The sequence below is a fragment of the Halichoerus grypus genome, chromosome 7, assembly GCF_964656455.1.
Source record: "Halichoerus grypus chromosome 7, mHalGry1.hap1.1, whole genome shotgun sequence".
NCBI lineage: Eukaryota > Metazoa > Chordata > Mammalia > Carnivora > Phocidae > Halichoerus > Halichoerus grypus.
This window is the reverse complement of record NC_135718.1, coordinates 98202094-98223769: the sequence shown is the minus strand read 5'-3', so window position 1 is coordinate 98223769 and position 21676 is coordinate 98202094. Positions and strand designations below refer to the sequence as shown.

The following is a 21676-nucleotide window of genomic DNA, read 5'->3' as shown; positions in this document are numbered from 1 at the left end:
GAAAGGCAATCTGCTATCAACATTTCATTTAAAGATTACATTTGAGGTACTAACCAGTGCAATAAGTCAAGAAAAAGAAGCAAAAGGTATATAAGTTGAAAATAAAGAAAAATGTCATAATGCAAAAAAGATATGACTGTGTAGACAGAAAATCCACAAGAATCTATAGTTGAATTATGAGAATTAATAAGTGAATAAAAAGATAGCTAGTTTTAAAATATTATAGTCAATTGTATTTTTTATACATTACAAAATTATATTTTTTATACAGTAACATTTAAAAACTAAAAAAAGATAAATTTACAATAGTACTAAAATATCAAATACTTAAAAAATTTTAAGGAAATTTGTACAGTAATGCCACATTAAAAATTATAAAATATTAGTGAGAGAAATTAAAAACCTTAGTAAATACAAAAATAGATCATCCTCATTGATTGGAAAATACAATAACTGTATTAGTTTGCCCTGAATTTATCCATTCCTAGTTTGTTGAGAGTTTTTATTGTGAAGGAAATTACCTCAATCTAATAAAGACCATATATAGAATCTCACAGTTAACATCATATTCAATGGTGAAACACTGAAAGCTTATTCACTAAGATCAGGAACAAGGCACGAATGCCCCCTCTCATCATGTCTATTCAATATAGTATTGAAGTTCTAGCTAGAGCAATCAGGCAAGGAAAAAAAAAAAGCATTGAAATTAGAAAGGAAAAGGTAAAATTATTTGTTTGCAGATGATATGATCCTACATGTAGAAAACGCTAAAGATTCCAATACAAAATACTTTAGAATAAATGAATACAGCAAAGCTGCAGGTTACAAAAATCAACACACAAAAAAGAGTTTTTTCTATACACTAACCATGAACAATCTGAAAAGAAAATTAAGAAAACAATCTCATTTACAATAGCTATCTTCAACAAATATATGGAATGGGAGAACATGCAAACTCTGTATCGATAAGGCATTAATACCCGAAATATATAAAGAACCCCTTCAACTCAACAAGAACAAAAAAGCAATCCAATTTAAAATGGGCAAAGGACTTCAACAGACATTTCTCCAAAAAAGATATACAAATGACCAAGAAGCACAAAAAGAGATACTCAACATCCCTAATTATTAAGGAATGTGAATCAAAACCACAATGAGATATCTCCTCACACACATTAAGATGGTCACTGTTGAAAAAAAAATATAATAAATGTTGACAAGAATGTGGAAAAATTGGAACCCCTATGCACTGTTGTTGGTAATGTAAAATGGAACAGCCACTATGGAAAACAGTAAAGGAGGATCCTTAAAAAATAAAAAATAAGGGGCACCTGGGTGGCTCAGTCTGTGGAACGTCCAACTTTTGATTTTGGCTTGGGATGTGATCTCAATGTCATGGGATCGAGTCCTGCGTCAGACTCGAAGCTTGGCAGGGAGTCTGCTTGAAATTCTTTCCTTTCCCCTCTGCCTCTCCCCCTTGTGCTCGTGCTCTCTCCCTCTCTAAAATATATAAATCTTTTTAAAAAATTAAAAATAGAATTATATGATCCAGCAAACCTACTTCTGGGTATATACATCCAAAAAATGTAAAACAGGATCCCGAAGAGGTATTTGCACCCCAATGTTCATTGCAGCATTATTCACAATAACCAAGAGGTGGAAGCAGCCCAAATGTCCATTGACAAGTAAACGGATTGTATGGTGTATATATATACAATGGGAGAGAATTAAGCCTTAGAAAAGAAGCAAATCCTGCCATAGATTGACATGGATGAACCTTGAGAACATTATGCTAACTAAAATAAACCAGTCACAAAAATACAAATACTGCATGATTGTACTTATATGAGGTATCTAAAATAATCAAACTCAGAAACAAAAATGGAGGTTCCAAGGGGAGAGGGGAAGAGGGAATAGCAGAACTGTTCAATGGATAGAGTTTCAGTTTTGAAAAAATATTCCAACTACAGTGTATATGTATTCAGCAAAAAACACCTTTGGCAAATGGGTATATACTGTTAAAATGTCCTTATAGAGAATGCCTCTTTGTCTGTATGCTATTTGGGATTCTGATTTAATTTTCCAAGAAATAAATTATGTTAATACAAAAATCCATACAGACAGGATATAAAATCAATGCACAGAAATCAGTTGCATTTCTATACACCACCAACAAGACAGAAGAAAGAGAAATTAAAGAGTCGATCCCATTTACAATTGCACCCAAAACCATAAGATACCTAGGAACAAATCTAACCAGAGGCAAAGAATCTGGACTCAGAAAACTATAGAATACTCATGAAAGAAACTGAGGAAGACACAAAGAAATGGAAAAACGTTCCATGCTCATGGACTGGAAGAACAAATATTGTGAAAATGTCTATGCTACCTAGAGCAATCTACATATTTAATGCAATCCCTATCAAAATACCATCAACTTTTTTCAAAGAAATGGAACAAATAATCCTAAAATTTGTATGGAACCAGAAAAGACCCCAAATAGCCAGAGGAATGTTGAAAAAGAAAAGCAAAGCCGGTGGCATCACAATTCTGGACACCCAGCTCTATTACAAAGCTGTCATCCTCAAGACAGTATGGTACTGGCACAAAAACAGACACATAGATCAATGGAACAGAACAGAGAGCCCAGAAATGGACCCTCAACTCTATGGTCAACTCATCTTCGACAAAGCAGGAAAGAATGTCCAATGGAAAAAAGACAGTCTCTTCAACAAATGGTGTTGGGAAAATTGGACAGCCACATGCAGAAGAATGAAACTGGACCATTTCCTTACACCACACACAAAAACAGACTCAAAATGGCTGAAAGACCTAAACGTGAGACAGGAGTCCATCAAAATCCTAAAGGAGAACACAGGCAGCAACCTCTTCGACCTCAGCCGCAGCAACTTCTTCCTAGAAACATCGCCAAAGGCAAGGGAAGCAAGAGCAAAAATGAACTATTGGGACTTCATCAAGATAAAAAGCTTTTGCACAGCAAAAGAAACAGTCAACAAAACCAAAAGACAACCGACAGAATGGGAGAAGATATTTGCAAATGACAGATCAGATAAAGGGCTAGTATCCAAAATCTATAAAGAACTCATCAAACTCAACACCCAAAGAACAAATGATCCAATCAAGAAATGGGCAGAAGACATGAACAGACATTTTTCCAAAGAAGACATCCAAATGGCCAACAGACACATGAAGAAGTACTCAACATTGCTCGGCATCAGGGAAATCCAAATCAAAACCTCAATGAGATACCATCTCACACCAGTCAGAATGGCCAAAATTAACAAGTCAGGAAACGACAGATGTTGGCGAGGATGTGGAGAAAAGGGAACCCTCCTACACTGTTGGTGGGAATGCAAGCTGGTACAGCCACTCTGGAAAACAGTATGGAGGTTCCTCAAAAAGCTGAAGATAGAGCTACCCTACGACCCAGCAACTGCACTACTGGGTATTTACCCTAAAGATACAAATGTAGGGATCCGAAGGGGTACGTGCACCCCAATGTTTATAGCAGCAATGTCCACAATAGCCAAACTGTGAAAAGAGCCAAGATGTCCATCAACAGATGAATGGATAAAGAAGATGTCATATATATATACAATGGAATATTATGCAATCATCAAAAAAAAAATGAACTCTTGCCATTTGCAACGACGTGGATGGAACTAGAGGGTATTATGCTAAGCGAAATAAGTCAATCAGAGAAAGACAAGTGTCATATGATCTCACTGATATGAGGAATTCTTAACCTCAGGAAACAAACTGAGGGTTGCTGGAGTGGTGGGGGGGGTGGGAGGGATGGGGTGGCTGGGTAATGGATGTTGGGGAGGGTATGTGCTATGGTGAGCGCTGTGAATTGTGTAAGACTGATGAATCACAGACCTGTACCTCTGAAACAAATAATACATTATGTGTTAAAAAAAAAAAAAAGAAAGAAGATAGTAGGAAGGGAAAAATGAAGGGGGGGGAATCGGAGGGGGAGACAAACCACGAGAGACTATGGACTCTGAGAAACAAACTGAGGGTTCTAGAGGGGAGGGGGGTAGGGGGATGGGTTAGCCCGGTGATAGGTATTAAGGAGGGCACGTATTGAATGGAGCACTGGGTGTTATATGCAAACAATGAATCATGGAACACTACATCAAAAACTAACGATGTAATGTATGGTGACATAACATACTAAAATAAAATTTAAAAAAATCCATATGGAGAAAAAAAAGTTTACTCTGACTTCATACTATCACAAAAATCAAATACAGGTGAATTATAAGATTTAAATGCAAAGACAAAACAACAAACTTTTTAAAAGAGAAAATAGAAGAATATCTCCATAATCTCGAGATAAGAAAAAATATTTTGACCAGGATGCAGAAAGCACTAATAATAAAGGAAAAGACCAATATATTAGACAAACATTTGTTCATCCAAAGACACCATTAGGAGAGTGAAAATATAACCACAGAGTAGGAAAAGACAGGTTCATATGCAGAAGACATTAAGAAATTCCTATAAATCAAAAATGAAATAAGATGACAAATCCAATGGAAAGATTAGGAAAGACATGTGAATAGGCATCTGACGAAAGAATATATCCAAATAACCAATAAACATATGAAGAAATGTACAACATCAGCAGCATCAAGAGGGAAAGGCATTTGAAACGATAAGATGACACTGTATAAGTTGCCAAAATTAGAGATTAATAATACCACCTTCTTTGCTGGCAAAGATGAGCAACAATAGGAACTCTTATATACTACTGGCAGGAATATAAGTTGTTACAATTATTTTGGAAAATTATTTGGTAATATCTCTAAAATAAACAAATATGTGTCCTATGACCAAGCAAGTTTACTTCTAGTATATACCCAAAGAAGTACATGCATTTATGTACTTAAGAGTCACGTAAAGGAATGTTCTCCAAATGGGAAATCAAATTTAAAATTTTCATCAACAGTAGAAGAGATCAATCAGTCATGGTACATTCACACAATGGAATGCTATACAGCAATGAAAATGAACAAATTATAGTTGCACCCAGCATGGATGAATTTCACAAATTACTATAAGTCAGAATGAGGGGGCTTCTGGGATACTTAATGCTTTTATATTTCTTGACCTAGATAGTTGTTACATGAATAGATTTACTTTGTGATAATTTATTAAGCTATATACTTAGGATTTATGTACTCTTCCTACATGCTTTGTACTTCAATTAAAAAAAAACAAAGTTTAATGATAGATGGAATAAAGTCAACATACATCTAATCAGAATTCCAGGAGAAAAAAATGGAGAAGGTAAAGAATAACCAAAGACCTATTGATTGCAAACTTCCCACATTTTTCCAAGATGCCAATTTCTCAGACCAAAAACATCAATAAATTCCAAATATGACAAATAAAAAGGAAATCCAAACCTAACTACAATTTGGTGATATTAATGAAGGAAAAAAAACAGCAAAGAAAAATACAATTAAAAGCAGCCAAGGAAGAGAGACAGATTAACTATAAAGAAACCACAGTTAGACTGATGACTGAGTTCTCAACTTCAACAATAAAGTGAGAACACAGTAGAATATCATCTGAAATAAAATAACTCTCAAACTAGATATCCAGCAAATATCCAGCAAAACTACCTTTGACGAATTGGTATAAAATTCTTCATTTTCTGGAAAGAGATGAAAAGGGAAGAAAGAAATGAAGAAAATAAAAGGATAATAGGAAATGAAAATTGTTTCTATTAACAAACTCTCACTAAACGAACTGGAAAGAATGTACTTTAGGTACACAATGACCCTATATGGAGAATCTGTGGTGGAAGAGCCAAAGGTATTGGTAAATATGTAGGTAAATCTAAACAACTACTAACTAATGAGACAATGATAATATTTAATTTATGGGAGAAAAGATATAACTAAATTCAGAACAATATAAGCATATAAAATTGGACAAGGGATGACGAGATTAGAATGTTCTAAGGTGTTTTATTCAGGAGAAGGGTAAAGGTATTTATTGATTTTAGGCTTTGTTAATTATTCTTCTAAAACATGAATGTCTATCTTCCAAGCAAGCAGCAGAAACAAAACAGACAAAAAGCAAAATCTTCAAGCAATTTTAAAGGAAGGCAAAAAGACGAGGGGAGATGTATAGAGGAAATTAAAAAAAAAACAAAAACAGCAAACAGTAAATGAATAGATCCAAATATATCATTACTCACAATAAATATAAATTGACTAAAATCTCCAGTTCAAAGCCAAAATTGTGAAAATGGATGAGAAAATAAAATGCAGCTATATACTGTTTTTGTAAGTACACACCAAAACATGAGGTTACCAGAGAAATGAAATGCAAATCACAAAGATACACCAGGTTAACACAAATAATGGGGAACCGATGAATGATTTGATACAAAGAAATGACGTGAAAAGATTTTAAAAGAATATTCTGAATAGTAAGCAATTTTTCTGAACCAAGTTAAGTAGTATAATTGAGTCTTAAATTCATTTCACCTCATTTAATTCAACTCAGGGCTTGAGCTTATTAATGTCCTTTAGGAATCTGATTCTTTTGCCTAGTGTACTAGGGTTCTTCCTGCTTTCCATTTGATAAGCATGCCATCAATGACTTTCTGTAAGACGGTGATAAAGTGTTTAAGAGGTTAAAGCCTAGTATACAGGCTTGTAGCACAGTAACAGAAGTATTTTTAAAAAATTTTTTTTATTGTTACGTTAATCCCCATACATTACATCATTAGTTTTAGATATAGTGTTCCATGATTCATTGTTTGTGCATAACACCCAGTGCTCCATGCAGAACGTGCCCTCCTCAATACCCATCACCAGGCTAACCCATCCTCCCACCCAACAGAAGTATTTTTAAAGGCTGACATCTGTTTGCAATTACAAATCCTATTACTATTATATTTTATTTCTTAATTTTATTCACAAGCCTATCAGGATACAGTTTCTCAAGTACTTTACTGAAATCTAGATAGTCTGTCGATAATTTCTCTGCCTACATATGCATGAGAGTGTACATACACAAATCTACACATACATACTTATATAAAAACACACTTACATATATATGTGTGTGTGTGTATATATATATATATATATATATAAAATCATAGTAATACTGTACCTCATAGGTAGTTCCATAATGGCACGTAAATTGGCATTGTCTGTTGGTTTCTGCATCTTGCTCAACATTAGTATAAAATATTACTCCATCCCCAGAGCAGGATACAATCTGCTTATCATTCGTGCACGGTAAGAACTTTGCACTAAATATATTTGCTCGGTGCCCTGAACGAATTGTTGTCAAAACCTAAAACACAGACAAAGTTGTTCTTGGTAATTTATTATTTCCTAGAAAGAAACATTCATATTTAATATAATCATAGCCAGGAATAAATTCTCATTAACATTCTTATTATCTCAATAAAAAATTATCATTTGATTCCAAACTAATATAATTTTTAAAAAATCAGAATCTCACATATTTTCTTTTCTCTATGAGATGTGAAGAAGAGTAAGTACCATCAATAGGAACAGTGCTGTGAAAATTAAATATACATATTTCCACCTATTTGGTATATCTGACTCATTCGTAAGATCTCAGTAAATAAGAAAGGACTATTATATATAGGGGGAGAAAGAAATAGAGACAAAGAAGATGATTTTCATTATCTTAAAAGTATTTTCCTGTATTTCTCAGGTAATCAACTTTAAACAAGTTACTTTTAGGATTGGAGAGCAGGTACAGGGGCATGGAGAAAGAAATTACTATCCTGACCTACCTTTTTTTTTTTTAAGATTTGATTTATTTATCTGAGAGAGAGAGTGCAAGCGAGAGAACACAAGCAGGGGTAGTGGCAGAAGGAGAGGGAGAAGCAGGCTCTCCACTGAGCAGGGAGCCCGATGTAGGGCTCCATCCCAGGACCCTGAGATTATGACCTGAGCCAAAAGTAGCCATGTAACCGGCTGAGCCACCCAGGCACCCCTCTGACTGACTTTTGAAACTGTTTACTAGATGATTTTTAGTTATTCCCTTCCAGGATAAAAAAATAAAAATAAACTGAATTTAAATGAATCATGAAATGGTAAGATGAAACTACAGCAGAAGTCCCAACATCTCCTTCCTTAATTATGTTTCAAGACTGTGGGGCACCTGGGTGGCTCAGTCAGTTAAGCGTCTGACTTCCACTCAGGTCATGATCTCAAGGCCCTGGGATCGAGCCCTGCGTTGGGCTCCCTGATCAGGGGAAGTCTGCTTCTCCCTCTCCCTCTGCCACTACCCCCTGCTTGTGCTCTCTTGCTCGTGCTCTCTCTCAAATAAATAAAATCTTTAAAAATAAAGACTAGAATTCCTGTGACAGAAATAAAGTTTAAAATAAATATGTAAATATTTGCAACATAGAGTGAAGATAAAGAACAAATCTCCCTAATAGTGCTTAAAAACTGACAGAAAGAAACTTAACAAAACCTGGGTTTTTTAATTGAATGGGCAAAAGATCTGAAAATATAGTCCACAAAAAGATATACAAAGGACCTTTAAGAATGTGAGAAAATATCCAACTTTGTTGATAAGGGAAATGCAAATTGAAGCTACAGTGAGAAACTAATTCTCACTTTTCAGATTGGCAAAAATTCAAGTTCGACAACACACTATGTAAGTGATCCTACGGGGAAACAGGCTCTTTACCATTTCTGGTGGGAGAACTAGATGGTACAAGACTAATGGAGAGGAATTTAGCCGTACTCCACAAAATCACACACACATTTATCCATTGACCAGACAAGTCTATTTCTAGGAATTTACCCTTAAGATACACCTCCAACAATACAAGAAAAAATGCACAAAATTATTTAATGAGCTATTCATAACAGCAAAGCACAGGAGACTTATTGAATAAATTATGGTACATCCCCACAATGTATGTACAATGAGAATTTAATGCAGTGGGAATCTGGTGTGCTCTAAAAAATGTGCTCAAAAAAAAAATGTCAAAACATAGACAAAGTTGGTTTTAAATGTCCCACCGAACAATTGGGATAATTTAAGCATCAAAAAGTATTATCAGTAATAGACTATAATATATTGAATTTAAAAAATCTATAATCCCAAAGTGATTTTTTCACAAAGGTGGTAGGAACAAAGGAAATGCTCTTATTTACAAAGTAATGTCAATTAATAAGTGTAAAAGGAATGACAATTAAAAATCACTATTTTGTAACTACATTTTAACTACTGGTTAAGGCAAGAAACAACACTGAAACCAATGTAAGAAAGATTGGTATGAAAGAGAATATTCACACAGTCTCAACATACCACTTCACAAACAGCTTATTAATTGTAAAGGGTAAACATACCTACACAATGAAGAGATCAAACTTAACATTACCAGTAAGGGGACAAACTAATATCATGTACCACAATGTCACCTGTGGAGAATTCTTAGCTAAAATGTTTTTAATTTTAATCTATTCATGAAGAAACAATCAGACAAATCCAAATTGAGAAACATTCTATATAACAATTGTTCTTCTATATTAATATAACAGTAAAACAACTAATATATTAGTATCATGAAAGACCAAAAAGTTGAATGAACTATCCTAAAAGAGACTAAGGAAATATGACAACTACATGAAATGATGGATGGAGCTTGGATTGAAAGAGGCATGGCAGTGACAAAAAACACTATAAACAAACGAGAAAACCTGAATATAGACCATATATGTATACATGTGCATGTATTATGTGTGTACGTCGTCAAATAGAAAATCACATATATAATAGCATATAGTTGACTCTTATCGTTCCTGATAAGTCACTGCCAACACTGAACTAACAAGTACTGAATTACTGCTCCTAGGGAAATAAGTGGTTAGGTTCCTTTGAGCCTCTTGCCACAACCTTTTCCTCAATCAGTCAATACACAGCATTGTTTTATAATGTTTCTGTTTAAAGACCTTATTTAATATATACTGTTGCTTCACTAACATTGAACTCATGGCCAAGAGCATTATAATGCATGCCTAAATGAAGCTTATCTAACATTTTTTCTCCATAAGAAACATCCCAGGCTTCTTGTGCTTAGGAACACGAGATAGTATTTCAGCATGATACCTGGGGACATTTTAAACTGTGAAATCATCAATAAAAAGCACAAAAATGCAAAAATGCAACACGAAATATACCACGAAAAAGATACAGTATGTTTACAGTATGAGAGCTGAAATAATTCTCAATTCTTTTGTCACTCTGCTCATGTGCATGGCCATGAATGACCAGGAAGGCACTGGAAGTATTGACTTGCGGGTTAAAAGTAAATTTCACTGAGTTGGCAAATTTGCAAATATGAAATCCACAAGTAATGAGGATCAACTCCATATTCAATATTATGTATTTTTAAAAATAGAATAATGTTCTTGTTCTTAGTAGATATATGCCAAAGCATTCATGAATGAAGTGCATGATGCCTCCAACTTGGGCTCAATTGCTTAAAAAAAAAATCTATTTGTGGATGTTCATTGTATTATTTTTCCAATTTTTCCAAAAGTTTTTAAATATTAAAACAAAGTTAGGAAAATATATTTCAACTTTATTTTGGGTTTGGTTTTAAGTGAGTATTTATTATATAATACTAACTGCCAAATTCTTATCAGAGACTACCATACCAAATCATAACATAAATCTGGAATGAATATTAGCAGCTATTTACCTTGACCACTTTGAATATTTAAGTCACTTTATTTTATTTAAGAACTAGGTTAGAGGGTTATAGCCAAAATAAGGATTTGCTAAGTACCATAAATTGTTCCACAGTAAGTCTTACACATATAATGCACATATAATTAGGGTCAAATAAAAAAGAGAGGGTGTCTTTTGCTCCTGCATCAACCAAAGCCAATGGAGAATAAAATCGTAAATATTTTAAAATCTTTCATTCCTCTCTTCAAGTGTAAGACACTAAGATCTGGAAGACTAAGGTATAAAAAAAAACACAGAGAATAATTAATGTAAAGCCTTTAATAGATATCATAACCTTTAACTTTGTCAGGTATTTTAGCATGGTTTACCAAGTAGCTAACTATATAAAAGTCACTGCTTACAGTGTATGTATTAGTTTCTTCATCCGATAGGCCTTTGGCTTTGCTTTAGTCACATTCAGCAGACATTATTCTTAACAGTTCATGATTTATCTCCATTTAACAGGATTATGCATAGCTTCAGAAACAAAAGCACTCGGTACATTAATATGTGTACTGACATATGACGTATTAGTCACAAATTGAGATGGATTTCTTTATTAAAGTAATCAAGATTTATTTTTTTTTAAAGATTTTATTTATTTATTTGACAGAGAGAGACACAACGAGAGAGGGAACACAAGCAGGGGGAGTGGGAGAGGGAGAAGCAGGCTTCCTGCGGAGCAGAGAGCTGTGGGGCTCGATCTCAGGACCCTGGGATCAGGACCTGAGCCAAAGGCAGACGCTTAACGACTGAGCCACCCAGGCGCCCCTGAAGTAATCAAGATTTAAAGAGTAAAAAGTTGAAGCTCTTTTCTTTTGGACAAATCTCTTGATTTCAGACGTCCTCTTCCAAACTTACTCCCCTTCCAGTGTTCTCCATCTTCATCCCAATGGCAGCAATATCCACCCACACAGTTGATCAAGTCAAAAACTAAAGAATCATCCTTCATTTCTCTTTCCCTCATCCACTATAAAATAGTAAAATATATAGATAGATATAGATATATAATACAAAATCTATAAAATCCACCAGCAAATCCAGGTCCAAGATATATTCCAAACTACTTCTCCTCACCTCAATGCCATTATCTTTGTCTACATCACCATCTCTTCTCACTGGGATGACTCAATGGCCTCCTATCTCCTACTTCTGATCTTATTCAAACTCTACTCTCCAAACAGCAGCCAGAGCTATCTTTTAAAAATGCAGGTCATATCACCTGCATGTTTAATACACTCCAGTGACTATTTCAAAGACACTAAAATGTAAACTCCTTCATATTGCCTATCAAGCCTACTATCTGATCACTGCCTACCATGTTAACTTCATTTTGAACCACTCTCTAATTTATTAATAGATAATTGTTGGAAGAACAAGTACTCATGTGTACACAATTAGTAATTCCAACAAAGGCTGGAATTTGTTTTTAATTGTCAAAACTGAAACTACAATCAATATAGATATGCATTCTACCGGAGGTAAATAGTGATAAGACTGATTTTTTAAAAATGATATGCACTTGCAAAAGGTTATTTTTTTTTTTTTAAAGATTTATTTATTTATTTGAGAGAGCGAGAATGAGAGAGAGTACACGAGAGGGGGGAGGGTCAGAGGGAGAAGCAGGCTCCTCGCTGAGCAGGGAGCCCGATGCGGGACTCGATCCCGGGACTCCAGGATCATGACCTGAGCCGAAGGCAGTTGCTTAACCAACTGAGCCACCCAGGCGCCCTAAAGGTTATTATTTTTGGTAGCTGGATTTATTTTCTTATTTGTGCTTTCTTTGTATCAATGCATTAAAATACTTAGAAAACATCTAAGAATAATGGCCTAGAGAGGTAGAAGTTGGCAGAGTAACTTAATTGAAGATGTAAATGACATATTGATAACTGGAATTAGTAATAAATGTGACTGTGAACTAGTTGTAACATCTATGACTTTACTGATCATCAGGTTAATCTAGCTGGCCAAGCATGTATCTCTTTCATCATGTCACATACAATGCTTACAAAACCTTAAGCCTGGGGCGCCTGGGTGGCTCAGCTGGTTGGGCATCTGCCTTCAGCTCGGGTCATGATCCCAGGGTCCCGGGATCGAGCCCCACATCGGGCTCCCTGCTCTGTGGGGAGTCTGCTTCTCCCTCTGCCCCCCCCCCAATTCATGCTCTCCCTCTCTCTCTCACAAAAATAAATTAAAATAAAAAAACCTTAAACTTGGTCCAGGAATATCCAGATAGAAAGTGTTGGTTCTTGAATCTCTTGGTAAAAATCACTCCTCTCTAAACCCAACCCATACCCCCACCTAAGGAATTGAATACAGAAATTCCTTGCCTTTCCTTACTAATATTTATTGGGCACCTACTATGTGACAGGTAATTTACTAAGTGTTGAAGAAACAAAAAAGAAAAAACTGTCACTGTCCCAAAGAAATTACTGTCTAATGGTGAGCAAACAAACATAATAATCTAATTATCCACAAAGTCCAATGAGAACATAGAGGAAGGAGTGCCTACATTTGCCTAGGGCAACAAGAGAGGTATACCACAGCTAAGAGTCAAGAATTGAAGGATGGATTTAAATTTGCCAAGTAGGTGGGAGGTGCATGGCAAAGCAGGAGAACATCCCATGAAGAGAGAAGAGTGCAAGCAAAAGTACAGAGTAAAGAACAGGTTATGCTCTGAGAACTTATAGGTAGCTGGCTGAAGCCAAATCAAGAAAAATTTTACGTATGTGGTACACACAGGATTTCTTTTATATTAGATATTACAAGGTTACCTTCCTTCGGTTTTATCTATACCTTGAGGAGGTGGCCCTTTTGCGGGGGCGGGAGCAGCATACTGTGGAGAATCTGCTATAGGAATCCATACTTGATTTGGGTCCTGAACTTTGTTTCTGTCTACCTTGACATTCAAGGCCATCAAGACTAAAGTTTATATATGCTTGGATTGACAAACATCTTCAGGGAGAAAGTGGCTTTCATGCTCACTTCTCTGGACTCACTTTTTCCCGTCCATTTTGGACTGATAATCCCTTACTATCAAGGCAAGTTACTTGTTACTTTTAGGACAATTTTTAGTCTTTAATCAAGAATATTTTAGTTGTTTCAGTGGGAGGATTGGTCCAAATAAACTAGACTGTAATTATTGGAAAAAGAAACTTCTCTCTTGTATGTATTTGAGACATACTATATATAAAATTAGGATATGTTACCATTAATAAGGAACACCTCCAATCTCTTAACTCTATAAAAAAAAAAAAGTGTTTCAAAATTATTTGCATTAAATTAATCTTTCCATGAACGCACAGGACCTAAAAATAAAGTCAAACTTTAAGAACAGGTAATATTTGACTCAGGATCAAACACTTTCTTTTCCTATGTAATTAATCATCTGTGTTTTAAATTTTTAAAAATATTCCTAGATGATAGCAAATTTGGATCTATTAAAGACCAATATGTGAAAAAGATAAAGTCTTGTTATATTTAAACTCCTTAAAAGTATTATTTGATTACTCATTTCTTAAACTGGAAAAGAGAAAGAGTAATCACTTTTCAAATATACATTCTATTGGGAACCATGCATCAAAATGAACGTTTTTTTCCAAAAATAAGCAAATAAAGAAGAAACAAGATCTTCTAAAAATTATTCCACTGGGTATAGTCACAAAATAATTGAAAAGCAGGGACTTGGAGAGATATGTGTACACCTACGTTCATAGCAGCATTATTCACAGTATCAAAATGGTAGAAGTAGTAACTCAAGTGTCCATTGAAAGATGAATGGAAACAAAATGTGGTATTTACATACAACAGAATATTATTCAGCCATAAAAAAAAAAAAAGAAAATCTGACACATACTGCAGTATGTTTGAATGTTAAGGGCATCATGATAAATGAAATAGTAACAAAAAGACAAATGTTGTATAAAGGCTTATATATCTAGAGTAGTCAAATCCATAGAGACAAAAAGTAGAATGGTGCTTGCCAAGGGATGGGAGGAGAGAAGAAAAAGGAGTTACAGAGTTTCAGTTTTCCAAGATGAAAATAGTTCTATAGCTGGATGTGGTGATAGTATCAACAATGTGAATATACTTAATGTCACTGAAAAGAAATATTAAAAATTATTAAGACAGTTAATTTTATGTTATGTGTATTTTACTACAGTTTGTTTTTTTTTTAAAGAGTGAAGCTCTGTATCTTTTAAAAAAAAAGATTATTCCTTTGGTGTCTAGTCAACTGTTATGAATACCGTAAGCATTAAAATTCTGATAGTGATGGTCAAAAAGCATTCTACATATACATCATTCCAGGAAATTTCCTCTACTGTAAGGAAAACGTTATGCTAGTACAATATAATGATTTATAAGAAATATTTCTTTGGTCATCCAGATGACCAAAATATATTTCTCATATATATGGTCTTCGTCAATAGTTTTTGAAAACGCTTCAGAGACATAAAGGTGAAACTGGCGTCTTGTTATTAATAAAGGTGACTTTTGGACCCCACCAAAGGGTGGGGACTGGTTGCCAAAAGGAGCAATCATGAGATTTGAGAGTTGGAACTCAGGTGGGGAGAGGGGCTGGAGGCTGAATCAGTCAGTGACCAATGACTTAGTCAATCAGGACTGCATAATGAAGCCTCAATAAAAACCCGAAAGTACAGTTTTTTGGCCTTTTTCAGAGCTTCCACACTTGGGGAATCAGAATGCTTCCATGTGCCACCGAGCCAGGCCCTAAGCTCCAGGCTGGAATTAGGTACAGGCACCTTAAAAGACCTAGTAATTGCAGACCAACACAAGTAGGATTTAAAAACATCAAGTTTCCCTCTGCTAAGTCAGGACAATTAAGTAAAGCTATCTCTGAAACAAAATTATGACCTGTCTTTTAATCAAAGATACCTTCAATATGAACCTCAGTGAGGTTGAAGGACCACAAACATTTATTTAAATATTTTAACTGTTTAGGGCGCCTGGGTGGCTCAGTTGGTTAAGCAACTGCCTTCGGCTCAGGTCATGATCCTGGAGTCCCGGGATCGAGTCCCGCATCGGACTCCCTGCTCAGTGGGGAGTCTGCTTCTCCCTCTGATCCTCCCCCTCTCATGCTCTCTGTCTCCCATTCTCTCTCTCAGATAAATAAATAAAAAAATCTTTAAAAAAAAAAATAAATAAAATAAATAAATATCTTAACTGTTTAAATGTGGAAAAATAAGAAATATGTGAATAATTTATTCTGTAAGATTGCTACTATTAAATAACAGTTTGGTCTGCCAATCTACCAAGTTCTCACTGATATAAAAATAAGTGTACAGTTTCTCCATATACAGAGAAGAGTCAATAAAAATCAGAACATAATCCTAATTACATAATCCTAAAACTCAAATGGTTATGCCAGCTTATGGTATTAGATATCATGAAGCATTTCACTAGAGCCTAGATACTATTTTTGCAAACTGATAAAATTATATTTCTTAAGCCACTTGGCTGAAGAGTAGATTTTGTGAGCATGAAAGAAAAAAAACCACATTTTCTTTTTTCCCCCAAAGAATGGTTTACTGAGATAATGTTACTTTTGGGAATTTTACCCACGTAGATAAAATGAAGTATATTTAAATCTGCTACAGTCAAAAGCTGGGTGAAATCTATGTTTTCCTAAGAAGATTAAGGGATAGGCATGTAATAACTCCCAAATTACATAACTACCTTGAGCAAAATAAGGATATTCTATTACAAATACCCATTCCATAATTATTTACAATTTCTTAATTTCTAGCTTAATTTTTCTCATTGAATTACAGATTTGTTTAAAGCCACTTTACCTTTCTGCTGTAAGGATTACTAATTACTAACTTGGTGTCATCTGAGCCAGATAAAATATATTCTCCAGTCTCATTCCAACAGATTGTATTAACCTGAAAAGAAAGCAAAAAATAAATTTAAGTAAACTGGACATATAAACAAATATGCCATCTTTCAGTTAACTGATGATTCAAAATATATATCATGAATAAAATTGTGTCTATGGTAAGGAGTGTTTACCAGTTAACCTATCGAAAATACATACTGCCATTTAGCAAACACAATAAATATTCTGTAAACTCACAATGAAATGTCTGAGTCATTATGTTTTATTGTTTAAATTCACTTTAATTAATTAATTTTATACCCAGAGACATAAAACAAGGCCACCTAAAAAAAAAAAAAATTAAAAGAACTTACTACAGAGCTATAGTAATCAAGGCTGTATGGTACTGTCATGATCACTGACATATAAATCAATGGAATGGAATTCAGAGTCCAGAAATAAACCCTTACATTTATATTCAAGTAATTTTTGACAAGGGATCCAAGACCTTTCAAAGGAGAAAGAGTATTTTTTCAACAAACGGTGCTGGGACAACGGGATATACCCAAGAAAGGAATACCATGTACAAAAATGAACTGAAAATGATCAAAATCTAAATGTAAGTGCCCAAACTATAAAACTCTTAGAAGGAAACATAGGTATCAATCTTTACAAAAAGTAAAACTAAATGAATTACCACTTCACACCCATTAGGATGGCTATAATAATTAAAAAAAAACCAACAACAACAGAAAATAGTAAGAGTTAGCTAGGGCATCAAAAAATTGGAACCCTAATACACTGCTGATAGGAATGCAAAATTGTGTCACTATTTAGACAGTTTGGCAGTTCCTCAAAAACTGAAACAGAGTTACCCTATGACCCAGCAATTCCACAATAAGGGATATATTCAAGAGAACTAAAAACATGTACCAAACAAAAACGTGTACACAAAAACCCATAGCTGCATTATTCCTAAGAGCTAAAAGTGAAAGCAATCCCAACATTTACCAACTAATGTATGGATAAACAAAATGTGACTATCCATTTGCTCATAACAAAATATCCATAAAATGAAGTATTATTCAGCCATAAAATGAAATCATGATACATGCTGCAACATGTAAATACTTTGAAGACATTCTGCTGAGTGAATGAAGCCAGTCTGAAAGGCCATATATTATGATTCCATGTATTTTAAAAGTCTAGACTAGGCGTATCTGTAGAGACAGAAGGCAGATTAGTGACTGCCAACAGCTTGGTAGAGGGGGAATGGGAGTGAATGATGATAACTGGTATGGACTTTTTTTTTTCAGATGGTGAAAATATACTGGAACTAGACAGTGGTGATCACTGTACAGCTTTAAGAATATACTAAAAAAAACAGTGAACTGCATACTTAAAATGGGTAAGTTTTATGGTATATGAACTGTATCTAAATTAAAAAGAAAAACAGACTTCCACTTTCAGTCAAGACAGAGTAACATGGACCAGATTTACTATCATATCTGAAACAACTAAAAAACAGCAGAATACGCTTTTTTTTTTAAGATTTTATTTATTTATTTAGAGAGCGCGAGCATGCATGCACAAGAAGGGGAGGGGCAGGGGAAAGGGAGAAGAGAGAATCTCAAGCGGACTTCATGCCTGACGTGCAGCTCGATCTTACAACCCCAAGATCATGACCTGAGCCAAAATCAAGAGTCGGACGGTTAACCAACTGAGCCACCCAGGTGCCCTAAATACACATTCTTTTTAAGTACACAAAAAATATTTACCAATATAGAAAATATTTATGGGCCATAAAACAAATCTCAATATTTTTAAAAGATTTCAACTAATACAGAGTATGCTCTCTGACCAAAATGGAATTAAGTGAAAATCATTAACACAAAGAAATATTTGGAAACTACAAAATAACAGATATCCAAAAAAGAAATTACCCAGTAAATTAGAAAGTATTTTGAACTGAATAAAAATGAAAGCACAACATAACCCAATTTATGGGTTGCAGCTAACTCTGAATTGGAAGGAAACTTCTAGCACTAAAATACCTATATTAGAAAAGATAAAGGTTTCATTATCAATGACCTCAGCTTCCAATCAAAAAAATTATAAGAACAAATGAAACCCAAAGTCAGCAGAAGACTGGAAATAATGAATATCAGATCAGAAACCAATGAAACAACAGAAAACAGAAAAATAGTGGGGAAAAAAGTACACACACAAAAACACTAGAAGTTGGTTCTTTGACAAGACAATAGAATTAATGAACATGTAGCCCGACTAATCAAGAAAAAAAAAGGGGACGGGGAATATATACTACCAATATGAGGAATGAGAAAGATGACATCAATCACTACTACACATTCTACAATACCTAAACATTAAGGAAATACTACGGTCAACTTTATGCCAATAATTCAACAACGTGGATGAAACTGACAAAATCCCTGAAACACACATGCTAAACAAAATTTGCTCAATACATAGTCTATTTTTATTAAGGGATTGCAGTTAAAAGTTTTCCACAAAGAAAATTCCAGGCCCACATGGCTTTACTGGTGAATTCTGCCAAACATTTTTAAAAAAATAAATAATGAGAATTCTGTACCGTGTCTTCAGAAAATTAGAGACAATATAAATACTGGAACTAACAAATAAATACTGGAACTAACTAACAAGTTGGGAAGATTGTGAGATATGGATGAACATGCAAAATTAGACAGGACAGAGAATTAAAACCACAACATGATATCACTAGATATCTACTAGAATGTCTATAAACATTTTTTACACTTGATCTTAGCCAAAAGGCTGAGAAGCAATCTCTAAACATTTTTTTAAATTATTATATCAGATCTAAAGGGAGAAACAAACAGCAAGAACAATAGTAGCAGACTTCAATACCCCATTTTCAACAATGGATAAATCATACAGACAGAAGATCAGTAAGAAAACATTAGAATTGAACTATACTTTAGATCAAGATTTAGACACATACAGAACAGTCCATCAAACAGCAGCAGACAGACTTTCCTCAAGTGCACACTGAACATTCTCCAGGATAAATCATGATAGATCACAAAACAAATATTAACAAATTTTAAAAGAATTAAATCATACCAAGTATCTTTCTGACCACAATGGTATAAGACTAGAAATTAACAGCAGGAAAACTGGAAATTTCACCAACATGTGGAAATTAAATAACATACTCTTGGACAGTCAGTGGGTCCAAGAAGAAATAAAAAAAATCTTGAAATAAATGAAAATAGAAATAAAACATATGGGAGGCAACAAAAGCAGTTATAAGCAGGAATTTTATAGCAATAAATGCCTACACTGAGAAAAAAGAAAGATCACAAATAAGCAACAGAACATATTAACGAAAGAGAAAAACAAACTGAGGCCAAAATTAGCAAAAGAAAGGAGACAACAAAGATCAGAGCAGAAATAAATGAAAAAGAGTAGGAAAACAATACAAAAGATCAATGAAACTAAAAGTTGGTTTTTTGAAAAGATTAAATTGACAAACCTTTAGCTAGATTTACCAAGGAAAAAAAACAAGACCCAAATAAATAAAAATTATAAATGAAAGAGAAGATATTACAATTGATAACACAGAAATACAAAGGATTATAAGAGAATACACTGAACAGTTATACACCAATAAATTAGACAACCTACTAGAAACATATAATCTACCACGACTAAATCACACACAGAAATCTGAATAGGTCAAAAACAAGTGATTTTTTTTGTTTGTTTCTGGAGACTGAATCAGTAATTAAAAACCATTAAAAAACAACCCAAAAAGCCCAGGATTAGACGGCTTTAGGGGCTTTAAATGTTAACCAAACATTTAAAGAAGAATAAACACCAATCCTTCTTAAACTCTCCAAAAACCGAAGAGGATGGTACATGCCCAAACTCGTTTTCTGAAGTGAGCATTATCCTGACACCAGAGCCAGATAAGGTATTACAAGAAAAGAAAACTACATGCCAATATTCCTGATGAATATAGATATAAATATTCTCAACAAAATACTAGCAAATTGAATTCAACAGCACATTAAAAGGATCATACACCATAACCAAGTGGAATGTATCCCTAAGATACAAGGATGGTTCAGTATACACAAATCAATAAATGTGATATTCCACATTAATATAATGAATGATAAAAAATCATACGATCATCTCAATATATGCAGAAAAAGCATTTGATGAAATTCAACATCTTTCATGATAAAAATCCTCAACAGACTGAATACAGAAGGAACATATCTCACTGTTAATAAAGGTCGTATATGACAAGCCCACAGCTAACATTATACTCAATGGTGAAAGGTTGAAAGCTTTTCCTCTAAAATCAGGAACAGGAAAAGGGTAATGACTCTCATCTCTTTTATTTAACATAGTATTAGAGTCCTGTCCAGAACAATTAGGCAAAAAAAGGAATAAAAGACATCCAAATTGGAAATGATGAAGTAAAACTGTCTCTGTTTGCAGATGACATGAATACATAGAACACCCTGAAGATGCCACCAAAAAACTGTTGGCACTAATAAATGAATTTACTAGTTTCAAGATATACAATATACAAGATACAGAATCAACAAACAAATATCAGTTGCATGTCATGTCTACATACTAACAAACTATATGATGCTGAGTTATAATAACATCTAAAACAATAAAATACTTAGGGATAAATTTAACAAAGAGGTGAAAGATCTGTACACTGAGGTCTACACACTACTGATTAAAGACAATGAAGAAGACACAAATAAATATAAAGATATGGCAAGTTCGTGTATTAGAAGGCTTAATATCATTAAAATGTCCACACTACCCAAAGCCATCTATGGACTTAAGGCAATCCCTATCAAAATTCCAATGGCATTTTTCACAGAAAACAAAATAAAACAAAACAAAAAAAAAACACTAAAGTCTGTATGGAACCAAAGAAGACCCCAAATAGCCAAAGGAATCTTGAGAAAGAAAAACAAATCTGGAGGCATCACACTTCCTGACTTAAACTGTATTACAAATTCA

The 21676-nt window shown here is 34.1% G+C and overlaps 1 protein-coding gene across 4 annotated transcripts in view; it reads right to left on the bottom strand.

The window, feature by feature from the left end:
* The window catches only part of DCAF6 (DDB1 and CUL4 associated factor 6), a 133384-nt gene that overhangs the window by 84307 nt on the left and 27401 nt on the right, over positions 1 to 21676 (bottom strand). For all 4 annotated transcript variants that reach the window (XM_078077923.1, XM_036076763.2, XM_036076767.2 and 1 more), the window contains exons 3-4: positions 16590 to 16682; positions 7162 to 7347 (exon numbers count right to left, since the gene is read on the bottom strand). Coding sequence is in view for 3 of the 4 variants with exons in the window: in XM_036076763.2 (XP_035932656.1) it covers positions 7162 to 7347; positions 16590 to 16682 (279 nt within the window). In the remaining variant the exon portion in view is untranslated. The remainder of the gene's footprint in view (positions 1 to 7161; positions 7348 to 16589; positions 16683 to 21676) is intronic.